Source organism: Lutjanus erythropterus, chromosome 9 (genome assembly GCF_056507025.1).
Source record: "Lutjanus erythropterus isolate fLutEry1 chromosome 9, fLutEry1.hap2, whole genome shotgun sequence".
NCBI classification, from domain to species: domain Eukaryota; kingdom Metazoa; phylum Chordata; class Actinopteri; order Lutjaniformes; family Lutjanidae; genus Lutjanus; species Lutjanus erythropterus.
In genome coordinates this window covers 16,610,648-16,633,492 of record NC_139325.1, presented here as the reverse complement: position 1 = coordinate 16,633,492, position 22,845 = coordinate 16,610,648, and the positions used below count along the sequence as shown (strand labels likewise).

General features: G+C 37.7%; 1 protein-coding gene across 1 annotated transcript in view; it reads right to left on the bottom strand.

Annotated features, from left to right (window-relative positions):
- LOC146321218 (lysophosphatidylcholine acyltransferase 1) overlaps positions 1-21,393 on the bottom strand; it is a 28,315-nt gene extending 6,922 nt beyond the window's left edge. The window contains exons 1-9 of the mRNA XM_084726278.1: positions 20,932-21,393; positions 12,729-12,868; positions 11,589-11,803; positions 6,496-6,608; positions 5,840-5,900; positions 5,409-5,467; positions 2,511-2,545; positions 1,195-1,249; positions 737-819 (exon numbers count right to left, since the gene is read on the bottom strand). Coding sequence (XP_084582404.1) covers positions 737-819; positions 1,195-1,249; positions 2,511-2,545; positions 5,409-5,467; positions 5,840-5,900; positions 6,496-6,608; positions 11,589-11,803; positions 12,729-12,868; positions 20,932-21,054 — 884 coding nt within the window. The 5' untranslated portion in view covers positions 21,055-21,393. The remainder of the gene's footprint in view (positions 1-736; positions 820-1,194; positions 1,250-2,510; positions 2,546-5,408; positions 5,468-5,839; positions 5,901-6,495; positions 6,609-11,588; positions 11,804-12,728; positions 12,869-20,931) is intronic.
- Between the last annotated feature and the right edge of the window lie 1,452 nt (positions 21,394-22,845).

The window sequence follows — 22,845 nt, the reverse complement described above, 5'->3', positions numbered from 1 at the left end:
TTTTCTTGACCCACAATATAAACGCTAATTTGTTGGAATTTGTGGCAAAATCCTGACCAAATAACAGGCCCTGACTTTGTTGACCCAACAGCAAACAGAGGCCTTCCCTTGCTTGTTGCTCTATGACAAATAGGCAGAGCAGGACATAAACTTTTTAAAATGACAAAACATCTACAAGCCACTGAGAGATAAATTCACCAGCCACTCAACAGAATAAATCATGTTTTGTTGTCTGAAATCTACCAGCTACTTGCTAGGTGTATGTGAAGTGATGTGGTGGGTTCATGAAAATAGAATGTTATTTGCACAGACTGTGTATGGGAAAATGATTTAAGACTCAGACTTTCAAATTCAGCGTGCGCCGTCTCAAGCAGGTCCTTCTCATTAACCTGTGTTGAGTATTTCACAGCTTCAAGTGGATTTTTTTATGAGTTCTAAATGTACACATATGGAGGGGGCTTGCACATATGAAAAAAAAAAATCACATAAAAGTGGGTGGGTTGGGATATTAGTAGCTGGATGTTGAATGTCTAAAGAGGTACAGAAGTGTAAAAATAGAAGAATTTTATGTCCCTCCTAATCGCTGAGACAGACAAAACAAAAGTAATGTAAGCTGCATTTGTTGCCTGTAAGAAAATAACAACCTAAATAAATGAATAAGTCAAGTAAAGTTTGCTTTTTGTACATTCAAAGGATGAAATGTCACATATTATATGAACAATACAGTTTAACTTACTTAGCCATGACACGCCTCACATTGATAGCAAAGAGAGCAGGGTTTATTTTCTCCTCCTCTGAGGGTGTGTAGATAGGAAGGAACTGCAAAGGGAGCAAAAAATGATTAACTAGCCAACTATCACACATTACAAGATTTTATTTATATATATGTGTGTGGACACTTTGATAAATCATGGATTTACAATTAGCCTATATACATTCCATTTAATATTGAGAAATATTTATACATTTAAAGGTTCAACTTGCAAAAACAAATTCATAAAACACAGAAAGGAGTACTCTTATTAAAATAATAAAATGATAAATGGGCACATGCAACATCTTAAAATAAGGATTGAATTAATAGCTCCTGTTTGACAGCACTACTTAATAAGTTGAAAATTCTTAGTGCAGTGATCATTGTGGAATGAGTCCAATTAATAAATGCAGCATGAGGGGAGATACTGTCACACTCACCTCAATCACAAATTCGTTGTGCAACTGGCAGAGAGTCAGCCACAAGATTTCAAATCTGGATAATAAGAGGACATCATCAACAACAATAAACAAATCCAGACACAAAGAGCCTTGACTGGGGTCCATTATTTTGGGCAAATGATTTAACACTGTGAATGTAAACTTCACTTTTCCACATTTTTTTAAATATTTCAGATGGCTATTGTTTATATGCACCAATCTTTTAAGGCAGCAGTTTCCAAACTTTTTAGGCCATGCACACCCTTCTACATCCTGACCAGATTGATGCACTCCCAATCCTCAGCACCATAGCCTATTTATAGCTGTGCTATGATGAAGACAGCACATTCAGATGCTATTAAAGATATTGCACAAATTTGACTTACATTGCAATAAAGTAAAGATAATGACACATGCATTGGCCCAGAAACAGATACAATAGGCCCTCTCACTGATTGAAGACTGATTTAAAACATCAGTCCAAAGGGATACATACGTGAACATCATATTACTAATGGGGTTACTATGACATGTTTGGAAGGAAAAGCTTGAATTTGTGTCTTTCTCTGGAGATTTAGTCAAACAGTTTATATTTCTGTTCAGTTGAGCCAGGAAGACAGCCATTCAGAGATCCACCATAATGATAAAAGTCAAACCAAAACGGGATATGGTATTCTGAGGACTCAACAGAGACCGATAACAAGGGCATTGTTTCTCCTCCAGCCATAACTAATCTGCTTCCAGTCTATTTGAGATCTCACTGCAGGGATTCTGGTTCAGACTACAATGTTCGTTTCCAAAATAGTAGCGTGCACTTGAGTTGTAGAAGGTCATGAATGAAAACCTTTATAATACACGATAGTGTGTGCAAGTTTAATAATCATACATTTTACTGCGGTTAAATAAATGTAGAAATTTAATTGTGCTGAGACAAACAGACACCATCACTAAGACTATAGAAATGTATTTAAAGATTTAAATACAATGTAAAATTTAGTCAGGATTGTTCAAGTCAGAATCATCGTCTTAATAATTAATGATGAGCACCTGGATGTTGAATGAGAGAATGATTTGGCACCATTTATTATCCATGTTGTGTAATTAGCCATATTTTTGTTGATAGCTGTTTATAGCATTGCCAAATAAAATTAAGTTTCAACATTTGTATATTTAAGGTTACGCAGGGGGTTTATTTATCAACAGTTTCACTTTTAATTACCATAATGAATTTAATACAGATACAATTACTACTGTCTGTTAACAGAAAGTTGAAACTGAAGCACATACAGTACGAAATAAAGTAATTGTGTACTTACGCTCCAGGCCCTTGCCATGTCCATGTGATTGTATCCTGTAAAAGGATATAAGACATTATTAGACAGACTGAAATAAAAACTGTTAACTTTCTTCCTGCAGCTGTTCTTGCATTCAACAAGAGGGCAAACATTTCATGCTTATTTGCACACCAAAAACCACATTACTGTGTAATCAGGTTGAGGCAGGCAATCATTTCCCATGTACTGCTTTAGACTAACTACACAAAAACACTAGTTAAACTGCAGTTCGGATCATCAGATTCCTCAGACACCTCATATACAAATTATACAACAGTTCTGGCATATTTTCTTGGGTGTTCAAATTTGCATGTTATTTTAAATACAAATGTAATCTGTTTACATGGATGGTTCTGAAATCAGGTTATTGCAAAAAGTGGGGAACAAAAAGGCTAAAGTGCATGAAAAAAAATTGTGATTTCTGCAACTGACCTCAAATATTGCAGAACTACTTCACTGAACGGAAGAAGGTACAGCTTTGCTGGATTTATAAGATCCTCAAACGATTCTATCTCACAATGCCCTCAGTTAAAGTTGGTTTTCCACAGCCTCACTAGCAAGTCAGAGCGAAGCCTCGGATGTGCCTTCTGAGTCATATCATGATTAGCCAGATTCCCAGTCAGGCCATCAGAAAGTTGCTCTGCACGCTTCACTGAACTCTTCTCATAACCAGACTTAAACAACCTCAACTAAATCAGCCTCTTTGGCCTGCCAGTAGGTGTCCATTGAGTCAACAGTCCATCATTCTACACAGAATGTCGGCCACAAATGAGTTTAATTGACAAACTCATCCAAGCATCCAGAGTTTGTGGCCTGTAGGCGAGCACAAAGATGCTGAAACTATTGCTGAAACAGGGCAAACTCATGCTTTCTGAATTAAAGCTTTGCCTTTATGTAATTATTGCCACAGGCTGTTTCTGAGGCACAATGGGAAGTAAATTTGAATCACAGATTAAATAAACAGATGTAAATGATTGATTCATAAATAAAGCAAAAAATACAGTCACTCAAAATTGCTCCAGGCCAGTATGCCCACAGCATGTTGTATCTACATAACTACCACATTTGACTAGATTACAAAGCCTTTAAACAGACTACAGACACACATAATATCTGTGGATCATTGCAGTTTGAGTAGACACAGGCAATCAGTGAGCAAAGCACTATCTAGCCTAGTAGTTTTCAAACTTTTTAACTCCCTTCAAAAATTGAATAAAAGTTCACACCCCCTACCCTACAGTTATCATCTATCATAACAATAATTGGGAAAGTAACTGATAAAAAAGGATCCAAGTTGAATTTCAGGAAATAAAGGTCAGCATGATAGCATCAGCACACTCTTTGTTTGCCTATTTATTTCCATCTACATAAATCATATTCATTTAACTTTGTTTCACTCTCTAATTTTTACTCTGGTCAACCACCTCCCCCTAGCAGGGGCCAGTTCAACTACAGTTTGACTTCTGATGGCACTGATTGTGCTTTTACAGATGAAATATTTGCATTTTAAACCTAAACTTTTGTTGACACAGAAATATTAAAGCATTTTTTTTTACTGAAAGCCACTGTTGCGGTCCATCAATTGACTATAGGTACTACATTTATTGTACCATTCCCCACATTAGGAAAACCACTCATGCCAACCACACAGGCTCCGACTAACATTACACAAGGTGCATCCAAACTGTACGGAAATTTGGTTCAAGTCCAGGTGGTGAAACCATTCACAGTGGACGAAACTGATACTCTAGGAGTCTAAAAATCCTTAAGGACAGTTAGCTTTGTGAACTGTTAATCTTAAGCATTAAGGTAAGGTTTATGTCCTGCCAAGAAATGTGTTTTGGACTTCAAGCTGCTGCTGCTGCTTCACATAACATCCTATTATTACTCCCAGTTGCTTCATCAGAATTGTTTGCCAGATGGTTGAAAGGCTCCCTCCCACACTTTTCATTGTGATGTGCTGTGTTATCCCCATATTTCAACAATATTGCATCTCCCTCTCTCTATGACGGTCAGCTTTTCTTCGAGCGTGGTCACTTGGAATAGCTATAATTACTTTTAATTTCCAACAAGGTCAGACAACATATCATATGATCTTGTTCTGTTCGAGTATTAAATATAACCCGACCCTCAGAGCCTTGAAAATTACACTACATGACCACGACACTGAATGTCAACTTCAGGAGGTTCTCATAGTCTGAAACGGGATTCTGCTGAGTTTGCAAAATGCTTCTGCATTACTCAGAACATTTTCTCCTTCATGGATACTATATATATCTACAATTTCTTTCTTCCCACCATGTGACCGGCATCTTTACCTACCCACTGAGTTAGACTCTGGTAACATGCCAAGCAGGCTACAGGGCATGCATAGTATACATGCAGACACACACACACACATTGAATTTAATCTCCCACCACTGCCACAGTTAGGTTTTGATTTAACACTTTGCATAACATGCACCTCTTGAATGTTAATACTAAGAGTATGTGGTGCAATGTATAATAATCTTAGTTTGAAACATTCAATAAATAACGGAAATTAATTTAGTTTTCATACTACTACTACTAATTAAACGTAAGACCATACTATAAAAGATTGTTGATGGGCAGGTTTTGGGTTACTGATTAACTGTCTGTCACACACTTAACCTGTGAATAAGAAATTAGATGTGTCACTCCCATTCCCATTCTATCCTCCATGTCATTGATATTAAAAAGGTTCAGTACCAAACAGATATTTAATTGATGGTGTAAAGTAATATAAAATGTGTAAAAAAAAAATGGTCTACAACGAAAGTACAACAATGTGACTGTAATTTTTCTGCAAATAATTGTACTATTAAGCTGTGTTGTTATCATATTCAAAAACAATCTTACCAGTTTATTAGGGTAACGAATCACCACAGGCTGCACCGGTACAGCTGGGATGAAGGCCCCTGCAAGAGTAAAGACGACATTAAAGATGTATTTAGATTTAACATATCTGCACGGAAAATGAATTGGGTATTCAACAATCAGAGATGTCTCTTTGACTTAATGCCACCATGATTTGAACGTTCACGTCATAATTCAAACTTTAGGAATGCCAACAATGATTTTAGGTCTTATTCCTAAACAATTAAGACCACATACCATACCTCAAGATAAATTTAGGTAGTAATTCAATGTGTAGTAAGTCAATATGCCCACTTGGCTGACTATAAAATATCAGTGCAGCCTATGACTGAACTGCTGGCAGCATGACTTCAAAGGAAGGAAAAGAGAGGAAAGCTGAAAGAGAAGAAAAATGATGATGGAGGAAGCTTTACCTGGCTTAAAGGTGATTAGGCAGGATCTATTGGTGCATGTTCCCTCTGGGAAAATCATGATCTGCAGGAAAGAAGAAATTATTCACATATTATAAAAAACAGCAACCACATCCTGACCAGTTTGGACAGCGTCCTGAAAATGTTGCACAGCAAAAACATGTTAGCTTTATAATATTGCAAGTTTCTGTCAGATGTTAGTAGTCAGTTAGTTAGTTACATTTTCTGCAACATTTCTGGATTTTACTGGTAAAGGGACCATTCATCTGTGGTCTTTGTCTTCTTCAGGAATAGTCCAGTTCTTTCACAAGCATTCGCCCCCAGATCTTGCTCATGCTAACAGAGAACCAAGGTTACAGTTTTAACTTTTAGGGTGCTTTGCATTTAAATATGTTTGTAGTTTTTACTACAAACAAATTGCATTTGTTTTTAAAAGTACTTGGTTTCAAAAAAACTGGAGCATAAGTCCAAGCTTAAAAATGTCTAAGATGACTGTTGCTTGGTTTGTTGTCCTCTGCTTGGCAGAGATGTTGTAAAAAAAAAAAAAAAAACTAATTAAGTCTATTAATATTACGATCAGGTCCTGCAGTATCTATGTGTGCCCACAACCGCATATACACATTTGTTGAAGGTGTGCACAAGAATTTCCATCCCTTTACCTGAGGCCATTCCCCTCCAGAGTGGGCTCTGCGTTTGATCTCCTCCACAGTTTTCTTTCTGGAGTCCTGGTCTGACCGTGATACAAACACTGGCCTGATGTACTTAATCAAAGCTGCAAGCAGAGAAAGAGTAGAGAAAACACAAATGAATACAGACACAGCTGTTCTCTCTAAAATTCTTTTAACAGCTAGGCAACCAAAGCTTCTTTTCATGATCTATATCTACTACATTGCAGTGGTTTAGAGGACTGAGAGGGGGAACTCTGACTCAGGCCTTTTCACTGAAGCTGGTAGACAGATAATGCCTGTATGCCCCAAACAATAAATATTATTGCAATGAACATAACAGCTGTAACTTGAAAACAATCTGATACATTCAGTCGCAAAACACTTCCCCGTACCAGATAAGAAAAGCCTGCCAGGGAAGAGAACAAAGCTTCTCTTTACATCAACCACCACACTAATGGTGTCCTTAAACAAAGCACTTAAACCCAAGTCACTCCACAACAGACAGTGGTGAGGAGTGGAAGAATGTAGTTGTACTGAAACATTCCTCTGTCTGTATTAATGGGTCATTCATACAAATGTAAAGCAAACATGTTTACTTAACAGAAAAGTTATCATTAAAACGCTATGGGCATTGCTAACCAGCAAATATATCCTTCACAAAGGCTCTAAGCCGGGGTAACCATTATGGGTGTGTGTCTCATTGACTGAGACCGATTCGATACGTATCTCGATACATATTCAACGATACGATATGTCTTATAAATCTTCAAATGGCCAACAATTCAGTTCGATACGATTCATTTCTGTCATGATACAATACAATACGATGCAATACAAGACAATGCAGTGTGTCAGTCTTTACATTTTGTTTCAATTTGTAGAGTGCTTTTAGTTGCAAAAAAATCCTGATAGTTTTACTAAATGTAGTAACAGTAGAGATAGAAAGAAGGAGACATTACAGTGGTGTTAACATCTTATTATGAGTCTTTAATCTGTGTAAATGAGATCCTGAAGCCTAAATGAGAATCTGTGAACAAACTTTAAAACTGTATAAAATATCAGTATTTCTGCAGTAAGATGATCTGCTGCTCTGTTTCATATGAAGGGTGCTGTGGTTTTGATTAGTGTGGAGGAACAGTGAAGTGTTACCTGCTCTCACAGTGACATGACGTCTCTGTGGGTCAAACTCGTGGCTCTGTACTCTGCTGTCCGACACGTTTTGCAAAAATGATCTGCAGCAGCATTTCTCATCTTTCTTATGAAACCCAAACTTATGCTACACTTGCATGTTATGAAAGTTTGGTGGTGCGACGTGGTACAATGTCACTTCTGTCACTGTTTTCAGTGCCATCTGTTTTCAAGTAAATGAAGAGGAGACAAAGGAAAGGGAGGGGAGCGCTTGTTTTTGTGATCGTGGCAGCAGGCATCCAGCAAGAGCGGTGCAGGCAGAGACAGCAGGAGAGAGAAGACTAACCCCATCGTCAGTCAAAGCATGTCTTATTTACATGATGTATCTTCGGTGTTTAACACATGGTCATGTGCTCCTTGATGCTAGTTTCATATGTCAGATCAGTCTCACATTGATCACAAATGGAAGAAAGTTCTGGCCTCCCTCCCTGATTACAGTCTTGGAATAAGGTAGTTAAGCGACAATGTCAACACTTCGGTCAGGGTTTTGAAGGACAGAGGGGTGGATCTGAAAGTGCCGGCTGCACTGATGATCAGTTATTAAGAATTTAAAATAGGTCTCTGTGATAAATCAATAGCCATATGCATCAGCAATACACATGCTAACAATAGCAATACAAAACAGTCTGATAGTTTCACTTACATTAAAACCACAATGAAAGCACATAACGAATATGGTCCCGCTCAAAACAGCCTATCATGTTTCTTAATATTGGAGCCTGCTACAAGTAGCACACAAACAGCCAATCATTTAACAGGTGTGTGGTTCGGTTCCTTCTTTGACACAAGACAACAGAAACAGCGCGGAGTGACAAAATTAGTGCAAACAGAGAAGAAATTGCGAAACAGAACAGCTTACTGGAATGGGAAAAGTGAGTTTTTGGAGTGAAAAGGCAGATAACTATGTTGTACTGCAATACAGAGTCACACCAGTAAATTGTCCTTCACAATTTCTGTGTTCAGGATTTTTTGGGTGGACTTGAAACCTGGTTAAGTGATGTGCCAGCACCCCGGTCCCCCGTGACACCATATAAGCCCCGTGAACATGAATGACACCGCCCCCACCTCTCCTTCCTTGCCATCAGTTACAAATGTGCTTCAGCTCACTTCAGTTCCAACAACCCGACGGAGGCAAAAAAAACATACTGTCCTGTCATTGTCCTTGGACTCTGGTGGCTAAAACATGTCTGCACATACAATAGTACACTCAAGACTATACTGTACAACTTCCCATTATCTTGAGGAGCAATGTGACAGAAAGTTCTCTCACTGGAGCAACACCACTACAGTTAATTTCACTTCCCACAACAAAGCATAGCTTTCTTGTCAGAACAACAAAAAACTTCTCAGGCTGCGAGTAGTGCAGTGAACACCAAGGTGACGCATTATGAAAGGAGAACTCTGTTAAATTACATGCATGCATAGCATACAGACTGCACGGCAAAGACTGTGGGTGTCTCCAGCATTTCAGATCAGTTAAGCAGAGCTGTGAGAGAAACCAGTACAAGGAAATTAAAAGGGAACTGTGAGGAGACAAAGACAGACTTAAAATGTTCTAGGTTAGAAGGGTTTTGTAGGTACTGGAAACATTCTCCTACACACACCATCTTTCAATAGTATACAATACAATAAAAAAAATATCAAAAGCAATGTTTCTGGTAGTCTTACATCAAACAACAATCAAAAAGAATGAGAGAGACTCAACAAGTTAAGGAAAATGAGGATAACATAAGTTGAAGAAAAAAGAAAGTGAGGCCAGGAGAAGAATAAACTGATTCCAACTGTGAGCTGTCTGCTGACAGGAAGGGATTATGGCTCGAGCTAGTACCCTGAGAGACACTCCACACACGTCACAGTGGCTGATCAGGTCTTAATGCTTATTCTGGATTCCACTTGCTTGGCCAGGCTTTGGTGCCTGGTTCCTACAGCAAGGCCAACATGACTAGTCAAACTTAAGCTGAACAGATATAAGTGGACAACCTTTCAACATTTTCAGGACAGCCCAGTGGACAGAGACCAGAGACACCAAAATTTAGTCATGAAGAAAGTGTAAGATTCATCCAGTGTTTATACTCCTTAGATAGCCTCAAAAGATCATCTTAGCTGATTTGACAACTTGCCAATACGTAAATGTGTCTGAATCTTGCAATACAAGGAAGTAAAGCTACAGTGACTTGGCAACCGTCACTTAGCCTGGGTGTAATGAAGTGGCTAATAACTGACTTAATAGACAGAGCAGGATGAGGAGAAAGGAGGGCTAAAATAACACACACTCACACACCCCTCTGCCTTTGACTGCATGTCCTGCAGCCAGGGACATACGAACAAATGCCAGAATGGCAATCAGAGAGGTAACTGAACAGGCAAGCTGGTTAATAGGATCTGCTAATGTACTAGTGTGTGTACTGAGTGCGACTGAGCAAGCCAAGCTCTGTGTGTGGCCTTGGTTGGTGCACAGACAACAGCTCCTGTGAGCTATGTGAATGTACTCATGATGATCCATCACTGGCATTGGTGGTGATACCACAACTAATAAACTCACAATAAGTTCTTCCATAAACACTGGCAACAACACCAGGTGGATGATTTAATGTGGTGTGATGTGTGATGATTTTACATTACATTAACATTAACAACATTAATAAACTAATCAGTAGGAACTGAGTCAGAGATGCATGTTGAAACAAAATATACAGAAAACATGATGTCTGGGTATGATTTCAGACCCCATAGTCAACTGACATAATGAAACTAACCTTTACTTCCCCCCAAACATTCCTGGTTCAGGTTAAAATTTGAGCCTCCTGGGCGAGCATTTTGAGGATGTTGTGAATTACAATTGGAGTTACTTTCCTTCCTGAGTCTGTCTGAGTGTAATCATTTATCCAGAAGAGAACATTTGGTCTCTGTTTCCTCATGTCATGGATGGTTTTATGGGTTTAACAATGTCATCAAGACTATGTCATAACACTGCAGCACTGAAGACATAAAAGTCTGAATGTTTTACAGAATTAACTTGCTGAGTCAGCGCTGAAAAATGAAAGGTCTTGTTTTAGGAAATCAAGTGTTAGACCACCGTTTAGAAAATTAGCCAACCAGAACTTGGCTTCAACTCATGTAAAAGAATTCTGCAAAGTGATTGGGCAATCCTCTTTCTTTAGTGACAGAGCAACACAATCACAGGAACTGTTGAAATTCCTTTCACAGAGTGGCTTTGCCTGCCTCAGGGCACATAACAACACAAGGTGTGTACTGTATATACTTAACTATCCCAGCCCACATGTGGCTGAAAAGTTTGGGTAATACCGGTGTTTATGCAGTTAGATTTTGTACTTAGGTCAAATAGGAGGGATCCTACACCTATTCCAAAATCAAACTCAAGAAGTGCATTTTCAAGCTTTTCCAGTACTATACAGCTGTAATAAATTACATATTTAATATACATATACTATGTTTTGCATTCTACAGAAGAAGAATTAAAGGAAAATGCAAAAAAGTTTATTTTTTTCAAAGTGTATCACCTGTCCCTAAATCAACTTGGCATCCTGTACAACCTGACTGAGCCTATCTCCAGCTACTGTTTCTTTCTCTTGAACATGAACCATTTAGCCAGGTTGCAAGTTGTTATGAAAGTAATAAAATTACAAATTCAAGCACTTTATCCAAAATCCAAGTACTGTTCAAACATTGAAAACTCTACATTAAAATTCAAGTGTTTAAGGAGTTCCAGCACCCGAAAGAACCCTGAAAAAGATTTTATAACATTTACATTCAGAACTGCACCACTTTTTCCAGATTTGAGTCCTTAGATCAACTGTTGTCTCCCTCACAATATGAGTCATAGTCATAGAAGTGACAGTGATAACAATAAATCATTGTATGCGTTTGTTACTTACTGCCCCAGAGAGGTATATCCTTGCTCTCAGCCTTCATGACAATTGAGGCCATTGTCATTGTTACTGGGATGGCATCAAAGTACGAAGAGTGGGGTGCCAGGGTGAGGATGGGTGCTTCTGCAGGCAGTGCCCTTCGCCCTTTCACAGTCATCCAATGGAAACCTCCCGCAAACCACATGACCCGCATGATGATCTTCAGAATTATGTCCACCAGTCTGGAAACAAGACCATGTGTGCATGATACATATTATACACTGGACAAAATGATAGATGTATATGTGGGCTTGATAACTGTAGAATGTGCAAAACTGCAAACAATAAATACCCTTGAATTTCACTTTGTGTTGTCTGTGAGTGGTTTGCACGCTTAAGCACAAGTGGACTTGGTGTAAATTGTTTGTTTACTCATAGCCACATCTCGCAAACCACATCTTTTTCTGTACCTACTTGTCATTTCTTCCTTACTTTACCTTCACTCAGTTTAAAAAGGAAAATTCAGTTTCTTCTCTCCACACCACTTTCCCCATCCAACCCACACATTTAAATTATAAGCATCATCTATACCCAAGTCTGCTTTAAAAATACGACATTATTCACCTGCTTGTTCATTAACCTTTCAGGGGTATTTTTAGTTTTTTGTTTGAGACAAGTGTTCAAGAAGAGGAGACCTGTAGATGCTGTGGGAGTTTCTTATACAGACTATTTTAAATCAAGGAGTGTGGAGCACAAGACTGAGACACAGGGTCGAACAAGTGCACTATCAAAAGAATGAGTCACATTGTGATTTTTTTTTTTTAATCATAAACCTGTAACTCTGACATGTTATATATTTCAGCTTCCTTTTCATAGTTGCATAAGGACTACTAGAATTAATGCTGCAATATGAAGAATGAAATGAAATGAGAATGAAAACTCATACATGAAATAGGATTTTGAGACGTGATTTTCTATGCATGCTGAAAGCAGTATTGTTGATTGTATGGCTCATTGCCCATAGTATTCTATAGTTCAAATGTGGTGCATGAGTCTTTGCAATGCACATGTCAAAATATTATTTGTTCAAAAGTGCATTTTGCAATTCAGGATTAACCATAATTCTTGCAAAGATACAGACACATATATGCACAACAGAACATCTACCTCCTCCAGAGGCACTGGGGTTCGACGGTGGTCTCTGAGCGCCCAACGGAGGCCAGGAAGGCAAAAGGCCAAGCCAGCAGCATCATGAATGCAGCTATGAGTAGACGGATGGGGAACAGTGTGACTGTCATTAATGCAATCTGGAAGAGATTCAGGACAAGAAAAAAAAAGGCTGAGCGTCAGAGAAGCATATACAATGATACATTTTCTGTCATTTTGGCATCGTTACAGTCTCAGTTTGAATGTTGTAATGTAGGCAAAATGTTCTATAAAAGCCAAATATGTTTGTCAAGTTTTTTTTTTTTTTCATGTACTTCACTGGAAAAACTAAATGAACATTTGAAGAGTCGGAAGTGTTTTTTGTTTTTGTTGTCACAATAATGTCAGATCTGGTTCACTCAGAGTTGCGTGGAATATTAAATCTTAGCTCACTACATCTTAGCCTCTCTTACCCTCAGAAGTGCATACACCACAGGTTATATGAACGTTTTAAAATTCAAAATATGAACTGATAGTTATGGGTATTTACTCTGAGAGGCAGGTAATTATCCATTACAGGCATCGGCTGAAAAATATACATTGTGCATCCCAACTTGATAATGCTACAAGTGACACACAACATCATTTAACAGGTTTGTTATTCAGTTGCACCATAAACATGTAACACAACAACAGAAGTAGATAAAATTATCGCATTTTAAGTCAGTTACCTTTTGTGCTTTGATAAATAATGTGATTAAATTAAACTTTTCTCAACTGCTCTATTCAAAATAGGTCATTGAAAAAATTATCAATAATAATTGACAGACTGAAATGAAACACTTCAATCTAGTAAATCACCCACCCCTATTATCAATACATTTTATTGCAAGGTCTTAATGTGAAACCAAAAAACACCAAATTTACTAAATGTTCCTTTATAGATACACTGCCACATTGGAAATTTTTGGAAAATGGAGGAACACAGCTGATCATATTACATCTTTAACAAAGCACAACAAATAAAGTCCATCAAAGAGTAATGATGGTTTTGTCTTATGAAAAGGAATGAACTAGGCTATATTAGCATTAGGTTAAAAAAAATAATAATAAGAGACAGTACATGTGCTTAACTTCAAACATGTAATACTGCTGAGAAAGCCTTTTTCAGAGCCTACAGAAATTTTTAATTAGAAATTACATTGTATTCAAATGAAACCGCCGCCATCTCCATTTGTTTGCTTGTTTGTTCCTGTTATTAGATTAGTGGTTGCCTTGCCATTGTAGGGATATCCCTGAAGGGATAAGACACTATGTAGTATATAGTCTAGGTAGTTGTACTTGATTGTTGCACTCGATTTAGTTGAATAAAAACTCAAGTATTTATTTAAATTATATACAACATATTTTAAATGTATCTACTTCATTTTTTTTTATTTTCTGAACTTCTGATATTTACATTATTATTGTAATGTCTTGTGATTGTAATTGTGCTTTGGCAACAGTACAGAGGGCAGCAGGCCTGCAGCAGGGCCTCTGATCACAGTTGTCCAAACCTACAGTTTGGCAATACAAAAGGCTAGCAGGAATAGATATGTGTTGGTCTGTCTGCGCTCAGGTCACACAATGCACTTCAAGTGAACATATATATGTCTATAGCTAAATAACCATTATCATGCTAATGTTACATATAACATATGTTCTTCACTCTTGAAAGCTCTGGCAGTTCAGTGTTTGGGTTCAGTGGTGACTGCTGACTTTACAGCTTGTTATGACTCCCTGATAGCAGCACTTATCTTCTGTCAATATTTGTCTTGATAGCAGCCACTAGTGGGGAGTATGAGGTCTATCTACATTTATCTTATCGAGGGAGAGCTTTTGTCTGATAATATGGTCGATTTAAAATCAATCAATTTAAAGCATGCTTGTTAAACTAGTGACAAACAATCAGCAACACATTTTGGAGACTAGCTGGAGAGTATTTACTTTTACAGGAACACTTTTTACACATTTTTCCTTTCTCTGGAACATCCTCGCTCTATGAAAAAAAACATCTATATTATGATGGTTTTATCTACATTATAGATGTGTTTTGTTGAGTATAGGCCAAGGGAGTCGTAAAATGACATTACACACTAATCCTACAACTGTTATCGCAGAGACACACCACCCGAGTTTCTGTCTGTTTTCATAGTTCTCCGCTGTTTACTTTCCCAAGATCCTCTTAAGATACATGAATTAATTATACAGGTCCACCACACATTATTCTCCTTTTATACAAATATCAAGTATATGGTTTTGCACAAGAAAGAACAAACAACTGAGTAAGTACCGGCACTTTTTTCCTATAATAAAGGGGCCTTGCCGGGAATGCTTTAGAGCCACTGTATAATGCATTTGTTTAAAAATTTATTCATACCCAAAGCATGAGAATGCATGAATGTCACTTGGAATTAAAATAAAGGCAATGCAACAAAAAGCGAGAGAGGTTATTTAGGAGTTAAGAGTGAACTCGAAAAAGGCATCTTTAAATTCAAGCAATAAGGCTTGTCACGGTCTTAAAAGTGAAACAGAAAACAAAATAAACATTCATTTGGACTGATGTAACTTATTTTGTAGCTGCCAAAGTAGGGCCTACATTGTAAAAATACTGTAAATGTACAAAATGAACTTGGCTTCTTGGTATGAAAATCACAGGATAGTCTAAAACAGCAGAACTCCAGTCAACTGCAGCCAATTGTGAAGCAGATGTTACCAGTCTGTTGTGATTACCCTCGCGATGATGATGAAGACCACACAAGGTCAAAACCAATCTGCATTTAGGCTATGGCCAATGGTACGTATGAATACAAGCATCTGTTTCAATGGGAGTTTCATACAGACCACAGAGGAGCCTAAAGTGTATCCTCTAATTCTGAATGCATTGACTCAAACCAAGATGACTTTGTCAGCACTTGCTTTTCATAGCCTGTGGCCCATCACATCACTGATAGCTGCGTCCTGTGTAATCAGATCTATCAGCCCGTATGTTTTACCAATGACAGGCAGACATTTATGGTCATACAACATAATTTCTATCTGGTTTTATTGACTTTTCTTGACGAGATCTACACTGAAACAGGAAGTTGCGCTAAATAAAGCAAGTAATTCAAACCGACAGAGAGCCTGAACCGTAACCTTTTTAACACTGGTAGTAGAGACACATACAAACTTCCTGTTTTCAGAAAACAGAAGTTTCACTCTTACAAATCTGAACAATTTCTTAAATGAATGCCTGTACATTATCTAGACAGCCATATGACATGTATTTAAGATAGGGTTGCAAATCTTGTGCATTTTCCTTAAAGTCTAAGCTTAAATTTCCTTGTTCAACAATGGTTGCGCCAGACAAAATGTCAAATGAGGCACAGATACTGAAATTTCTAGACAATCGATGAGTAGATATTTAATCTGTTAAATTCTTAATGCTGATTAATCTATTAATGACTTATCATCGACATGCCTAATATAAGATCTCATTCTTGAAAGATATAGTTAATCACTAGCATGGAGAAAACAGCAATAGCGCAACATAGAAAAGATAGTGGAGACCATTATGGCTGTATTTTAACCACGCCTCCTGGTCTCAATGACAAGCAACACAGCAAACTAGTTACTGACACTATTACTGGGAGTTATTCAACCTTTCAACCCTGGGATTTAAATTGAGCAATCTGCACCTAACAATTGGTGTCTGATGAATATGTATGAGAAGCACATCAGTTTCCCACTTCTGCTGCCAATTCACAGAAATACTAATCTATATACTGTAGGGATATACTATTGACTCATTGCTGCTTTGGCAGGATCAAAACAGATTTAGGTCTTTATGGGGCTACCCAATAAATCACACAAGGAATGTAAATTAGGCTTGTCAAAGTCATACTCGGAATGAAATTAGTCTAACTTTAACATTAGCAGATTGTCCTCTGACACCATACCAACTTTTTGGGTTTAGGGACAGATTAGCACCGCAGATACACCTAAATCTGTAACAAAAACAATAGTTTGTTCTCACATTAGGTCTATGCCAGTCAGTTTTGTGGATCAATTAATTAGCTCATCAAGGTGCAAAACTGCAAACCATCTTTATATGGACTGAAAGGTCAGGCAGCTGAATTACAGTGTAGCCTACTAATGAGTTATTCTTCAAGTTGCTGCAAGGGCCAATTGACTAGTGTGGCTATTCATAGTCAGACATACCACAACCTGGACCACAACCCCTTATCTCACACAAAAAAAAAATCTCTACTGCACAGACTCTTGTACTGTGAGTAACAAGTTTTTAATTCAGCTACAGCCTATTGATTTTCAGGCCTTTAGCCTGAACTAACAGGATATAATATTGCTTCATATTTTAACAACAAGAATACTCTTATGGCCTGTGTTAATTCAACAAAACTCATTCTTATTATGATCTGTTGTTGCTTGCTAATGGGAACTACGAAGGGTTTTGCAAGTATAATACAACCAAAGTAATTTACTTATCAAAATACAAGGTGGAGACAATCTTATCCATCTCTGGCCAAAAATTGCAACACACATGAAAAAAACAAAAAAAAAAAAACATCTTGCATCCGTTTCATTACAGCAATATTTATGCCAGAGATACACTGGGTTTTAACTACTCGTTTGCATACACATCCATACACATCATGGCATCCTTCCATATCCTGTGTCTATTTAGTGCAATGGTTGTACACGACACGGACACGAACACTAGGTTTATCTCTGGCCTTACACTGGTGAGACAACCCTGAGTCATTTCATGCCATTCAGTTATAGTTTGTCATTTAGCACCATACTTTTACAAGACAAAGGGCACGTACAACAATCCATTTTCTCTTTAAACCTATATACAGATTGTGTGGGTTCCGCTGTCTGCCAGCTAGTCAACTGGTTGAATGAACTATCACTTTTTCTTTTTGTCTTCAGAGTTTAAGCTCTGACTATGTCTTCCTCATGTTGCTCTGGATGTAAAAGCAAAGACCAGCGCAACATGCTGAAAACGGTTGTTCTCAGTTACATCAGAACAACTAGGAAAAACAATTCCATCACCTCGTGACCCACTTTTGGATCAGCACTTAGTGCATACAAGAATCCGGTTTTAAGCCCCAAGTCTCTCTGAATTCTTTAATGTAAAGTTATAATACATTTATACACACAAAATGGAATGGCTGCTAGAATTAAAATCAAAAATCTTTTTGCCAAGAACATGGAATTAAATGCCACTGTAGGGAAAATGAGCATGTTGTGTGTAATATTTGGTCATAATTTTTGCCAGAGTTGTCAAAATTAATCAATTACACTGCTAATTCTAATGGCCACATACAATCAAAAGTGGCAAGCAAGCTTTCACAGCAATAGATCATAATTGATCTATGACTTTGACTAAATGAATAGGCCTAAGTTAAGTTTATTGGTCCATTAATAACATCCTTGACATTATAATATTAGTATTACAGGATAAACCATCAACCTACCAATTCTCTTGGCTTTGGTCCACATGAAATTTAACCTTTTTTCCCTTCAGTCTCTGTGTGTGAACCTCCTGAGGTCACTATTCTTACTTGTAACAAGATATGTTCTCATACCCACTATACCAGAGTAGCACCATTCATAAAACTGAGGCTCTCCCATTAGACTGAGTCTGTTACTGAAAATATCTCACAGCTGTGTCCTATTTCCACACAGTTTACTAATACTTTACAGCATACCCCCTATGTACTAATCATAACCATTTTGGCAATTAATGAGAAATTAATGTGCTTCATTGTTTTGAATTTACAGGAAATAATACAAGGTATGTGCTACTGGACGTCAGTCAAACTACAAACTACACATTTGGAAGCCTAATAAAGAAAATGCAAACTAGTTTCCCTAAGACATAACATGTTTATTGGTTTATCTTGGAGTTATCTTGGAGAACATAATGCTCATATCAAGCAATTTTAGAATGTACTTTAGGATTTTGAGGACTTTTTTCTGGTATGAATGTATGACACACTCAGACATGGAGTATGAGGGATTTAGCTGTAAGATTGCAGATTGGAAACACCTCCTCTCACCTTCCCCTTCAAAGTGTGTAGGAGAACAAAAAAGAAGCACAAAATGCAGAAGTCTGTGTCCAGAAGCAGTATTTTGTTTTGTCTGCTCCTGTAGAAACATGGTGGGGCAACATGGTGACTTCCACTGAAGAGGAGCCATGTCCTCTGCAGTTATCCATCATTCACTCTAGTTCTATTCTAACTTCAATTCCGTACTAGGATTAAAAAGAACAGATACTCTATACTTCTTACCATACCAAAGCAAAAAGGGAAAGGACCAAGCACACAAAATATGTTTTGTTTTTTTGTTTTTTTTAATTGCACACAGTGCTGGTGCAGAAAAAGTCACTGAACACTACCTGGTTTTGCTATACTGAAAACCAAATTTGTGCTTGCGATAGATATCAGACAATATCATATGTCAACTCACAAAAGCAACTAAATTATGATTTCACAATTCTATGACTTAACACCCAGACCTTTCTGACACAGAAATGTCAGGTAATTTTCCAAATAATGGTTTATATTAAGATGATGATATAGATTAATGTTTTCACTTTGCATTAATAATATTAGGTCAACAAATACATTGATACAGACTGATGTATCATTACAGACCGTTACACCACTAGTATTGTGTTATTTTCAGTCATGAGGTATTGAAAAAAATAAGTACTGACACTTTCATTTTACATACTGATATGAAAATTGAATATTATATTCAATTTCTGCCATATTCTGCCCCAAAATTATATTCTATTTCAGCCTTAAATCTTATAAACTGGCCCTTTAACAGGGACAAAGCTTCTTATGCCCATGCTGTCAAGACTAAAAATGGCACTCAAGCCTCATCTGAATCCCTAGGTCACTGTACAACTGTATGTTTCACTAAACCAGGATTGATTCACACACTGTACTGATTAATGCTAACCCATGCTGGATACAGAGACACACACACACCTATCTATGTAAGCTCTGCAGGGAGATCATATGAGGTGAACTACCAAGGGCCCATATGTGCTTCCCAATTTATAAGCAGCCCTCCTTTGAAAGATCAAGGTAATCACTTGCTCACTTCTACACATGAGTGAATGTTTCCTTCACCTGTCCATTATGCCACATGTTGCAGCATTTGCACAAAAGATGCAATTTAACAGTCATGTTTACAATATCAATCATATAAAGATTTGTTTGAATCACTGTCTGGCAATATTTCTGCAAGTTGCATTCAGTAATACATTTCCATAGTTTTGTGATCATGAAGCTTAAAAATATAAAACCAGGGGCTGGAGCTTGAAGTAGCCTGCAAGTTAACACCTTTTGCAGGGAAGCCTGAAAGCTCTAAATCTGATTATCAACAGGAATGAGGGATAGCTGAGCTGCATATCTGGTCTATGCTACAAAATTGTAAAACTTAATGAGGCGACTAAAACAGACTGACAAAAACCTGTGACCTTGAACAGCTGGGGGAAATATCTGAAAAATGAACATGACTGTCAGTTCACCATCCCATTCTCCACCCTGCACACACACACACGTGTTGGTTGAGTGGGACGCACTGATAACCAACAAATCAAGGGGAAAAAAATGCAATGGAAGCTAAATAAATTGCAGATTTAATTGTTCCAGAAACATTAAATTTTCGTAAAAGCTACCAAACAGCATGCTCGTTTCTAATAGCTGTGATAACAGTTAAAGAGCAACAAGCTAGGCCCATCCTGGACAGGCGGCCATGCTCAAATAGCTATTTCATTTTAGTGGATTGTTAGCGGATTCATGGGTGAGAATGGCTGCTTTTAGGGTTTTCTGTAGGCATGTGTGGAATACATACAGTTGCTGCAGCTAAACAACATTTTTTTTTACACAATGCAGGCACTCAGCCTTTCTAGCATCATTAAAGGAAGGCAGCGTGCCAAGAAGACAGGAGGGAGAAAGCAACATGTATGTAGCTACTGTTAGCTGGTTAGCTAACACTAGCTCAGCTGACTACATGCAACCAGGAAAAACTGCCAAGTTAAATGATGGTGACAGTCTCTCCACTGTGTCGCACCGAGGTGTTTATGTTCTGCTGAATGCTACACCAGCACGATAGCACATGTGTACAACAATAAATCATTTCAGTGCAAACATGAATTTACCTTTGCCTTTTCCAGAGGGGAGAATTTCAAGACGTGCACAAAAGGATTTCTGATCGGAGGAGCTTGGTCCATCTTCTTCCCATCTCCTTCCATCGCACATTGTCTGTTGGTCGGCAACCTCATCCTCACAAGAAGTAACGTTGGTCGAGGTTGCAGCTATATTCTTACTCCTCTCAACAGAAAACTGATTCTGCCTGAAAGGAAGACTCTTCTACACGCAAAACGCAGTTCCCCTTCTCTGTCTTGCACGGTGGCTAATTGAGGTGGCAGTGCAGGGTTATTACTGTTATCTTTCTTTCTCGAGCAGCATGGAGGGATAATGGTTAGCTCAAGGATTAGCTGGGGATATTTGAAGTCGCCGATATCTTTCTGCCTACAGTGCGCAGGACGCCTTCCTCCTCCACACCGTGTTCCCCAACCAGTCCGCTAGCTCTGGATGCTAACGGAGCCACGATTCCTCTGCTCTGACAAGGCGCATGCGCAGGGCACATCCTTAGAATCAATCATTGTGTCTGCACGATGTGATGCTGCCTTCAAAACTCTCCGAAATATCGTATTTTCAAGTTTACAATACAGAGTGGCAATGCTTGTCTACTATTGGTCGAGGACGTAGACAGTATTTAATCAACTCATGTATAAATAGGCTTACATTAACCAATACAATAGCCCTACAATAAGCACATTTGCAAAGCTTATGTAGCAAATATTTTGAAACTGTTACTGGTGTGTGCTATTATTATTATTATTTTTTATTATTGTCTTATTACTTATAGTAGTAGTAGTAGTATTCAACCATAATGTCCAAAAGTTGATAACCTTAACTGAATTGCATACCTCAAAGTTTCTTGCAGATGTTGCTTTTAGGCACAGTCTGACTTGACACCACAAATCAAATCAACCTCTTTGCCGGATGTTGTCATGTTTACCTGATCCAGCATTGCTGCAACTGGTGAATGCTGAAATGTAATTAATATCATTTGTTTCCCCAGAAACTATAACTCAATTTGTCAAAATTCTAAATACAAAAACTGTAAAGAAAAAAAAAAAAAAAAAAAAATGCACTGCATTCAAAACCGACTACACACAGCTATCATATGAATACCTCACATCACAATAATGTCTTTTGGCTTCATCAGGGCATGTTACATATTCAAATATATAAAACTGTGTAGCAATTGTTTGCTTTTTCTCCTTTTTACTGTAAAGTTTGGGAGTTTTGGTTTGAAAATACTTCAACATTTTATGATTACAGTATAAACTGTTGACACATTCTACTGTAATACAGTACTGTTAATATATCATTTAACACAATCCATGTATCACAATACAATCCACATATGTGCATACATTAGATACACTTGTATCCATTAATGAATTTAACCGCAAGAATGCAGTGATGGAGAGGTGTGCTTGTTTTTCTTGAGAGGAGCTGTTGTTGTTTCATTGTGGATTTTTTGTGTAATGTTTTTGTTTTTGTTTTGTTGTTTTGCATTTTAATATGCTGTGATTGGCTACTACCTTGGCCAGGTCTCTCTTTTAAGAGATATTTTCAATTTAAATTGGAATGACACATAAAGGTTAAATAAAATAAAATAAATGAGTTCCAATTGCGTGTACAGTAACTCACAAACCGACTTCCTAAAGTCTGACAGTAAAGTAATAGTTGTTACTGCATAGTTTGAGTTTTGCGGCACAGATCTTCCCTATTTTGATAAAATTCATAGTAATTGCACTAATAAATGAAATAAGAAGCCTTGCAGTCTTTCTGGTAATGATCTCGTCACAGTCATTATTAGGTCATGATTGAGTACAGGCTCAACCAAAGTTGCAAATTTCCTTAGAAATATTGGCATGCCTCCTTCTTCCTCCTCCTGCTATCATTCTTCCTCCTCCTCACTGAGGATGAGAGATTGG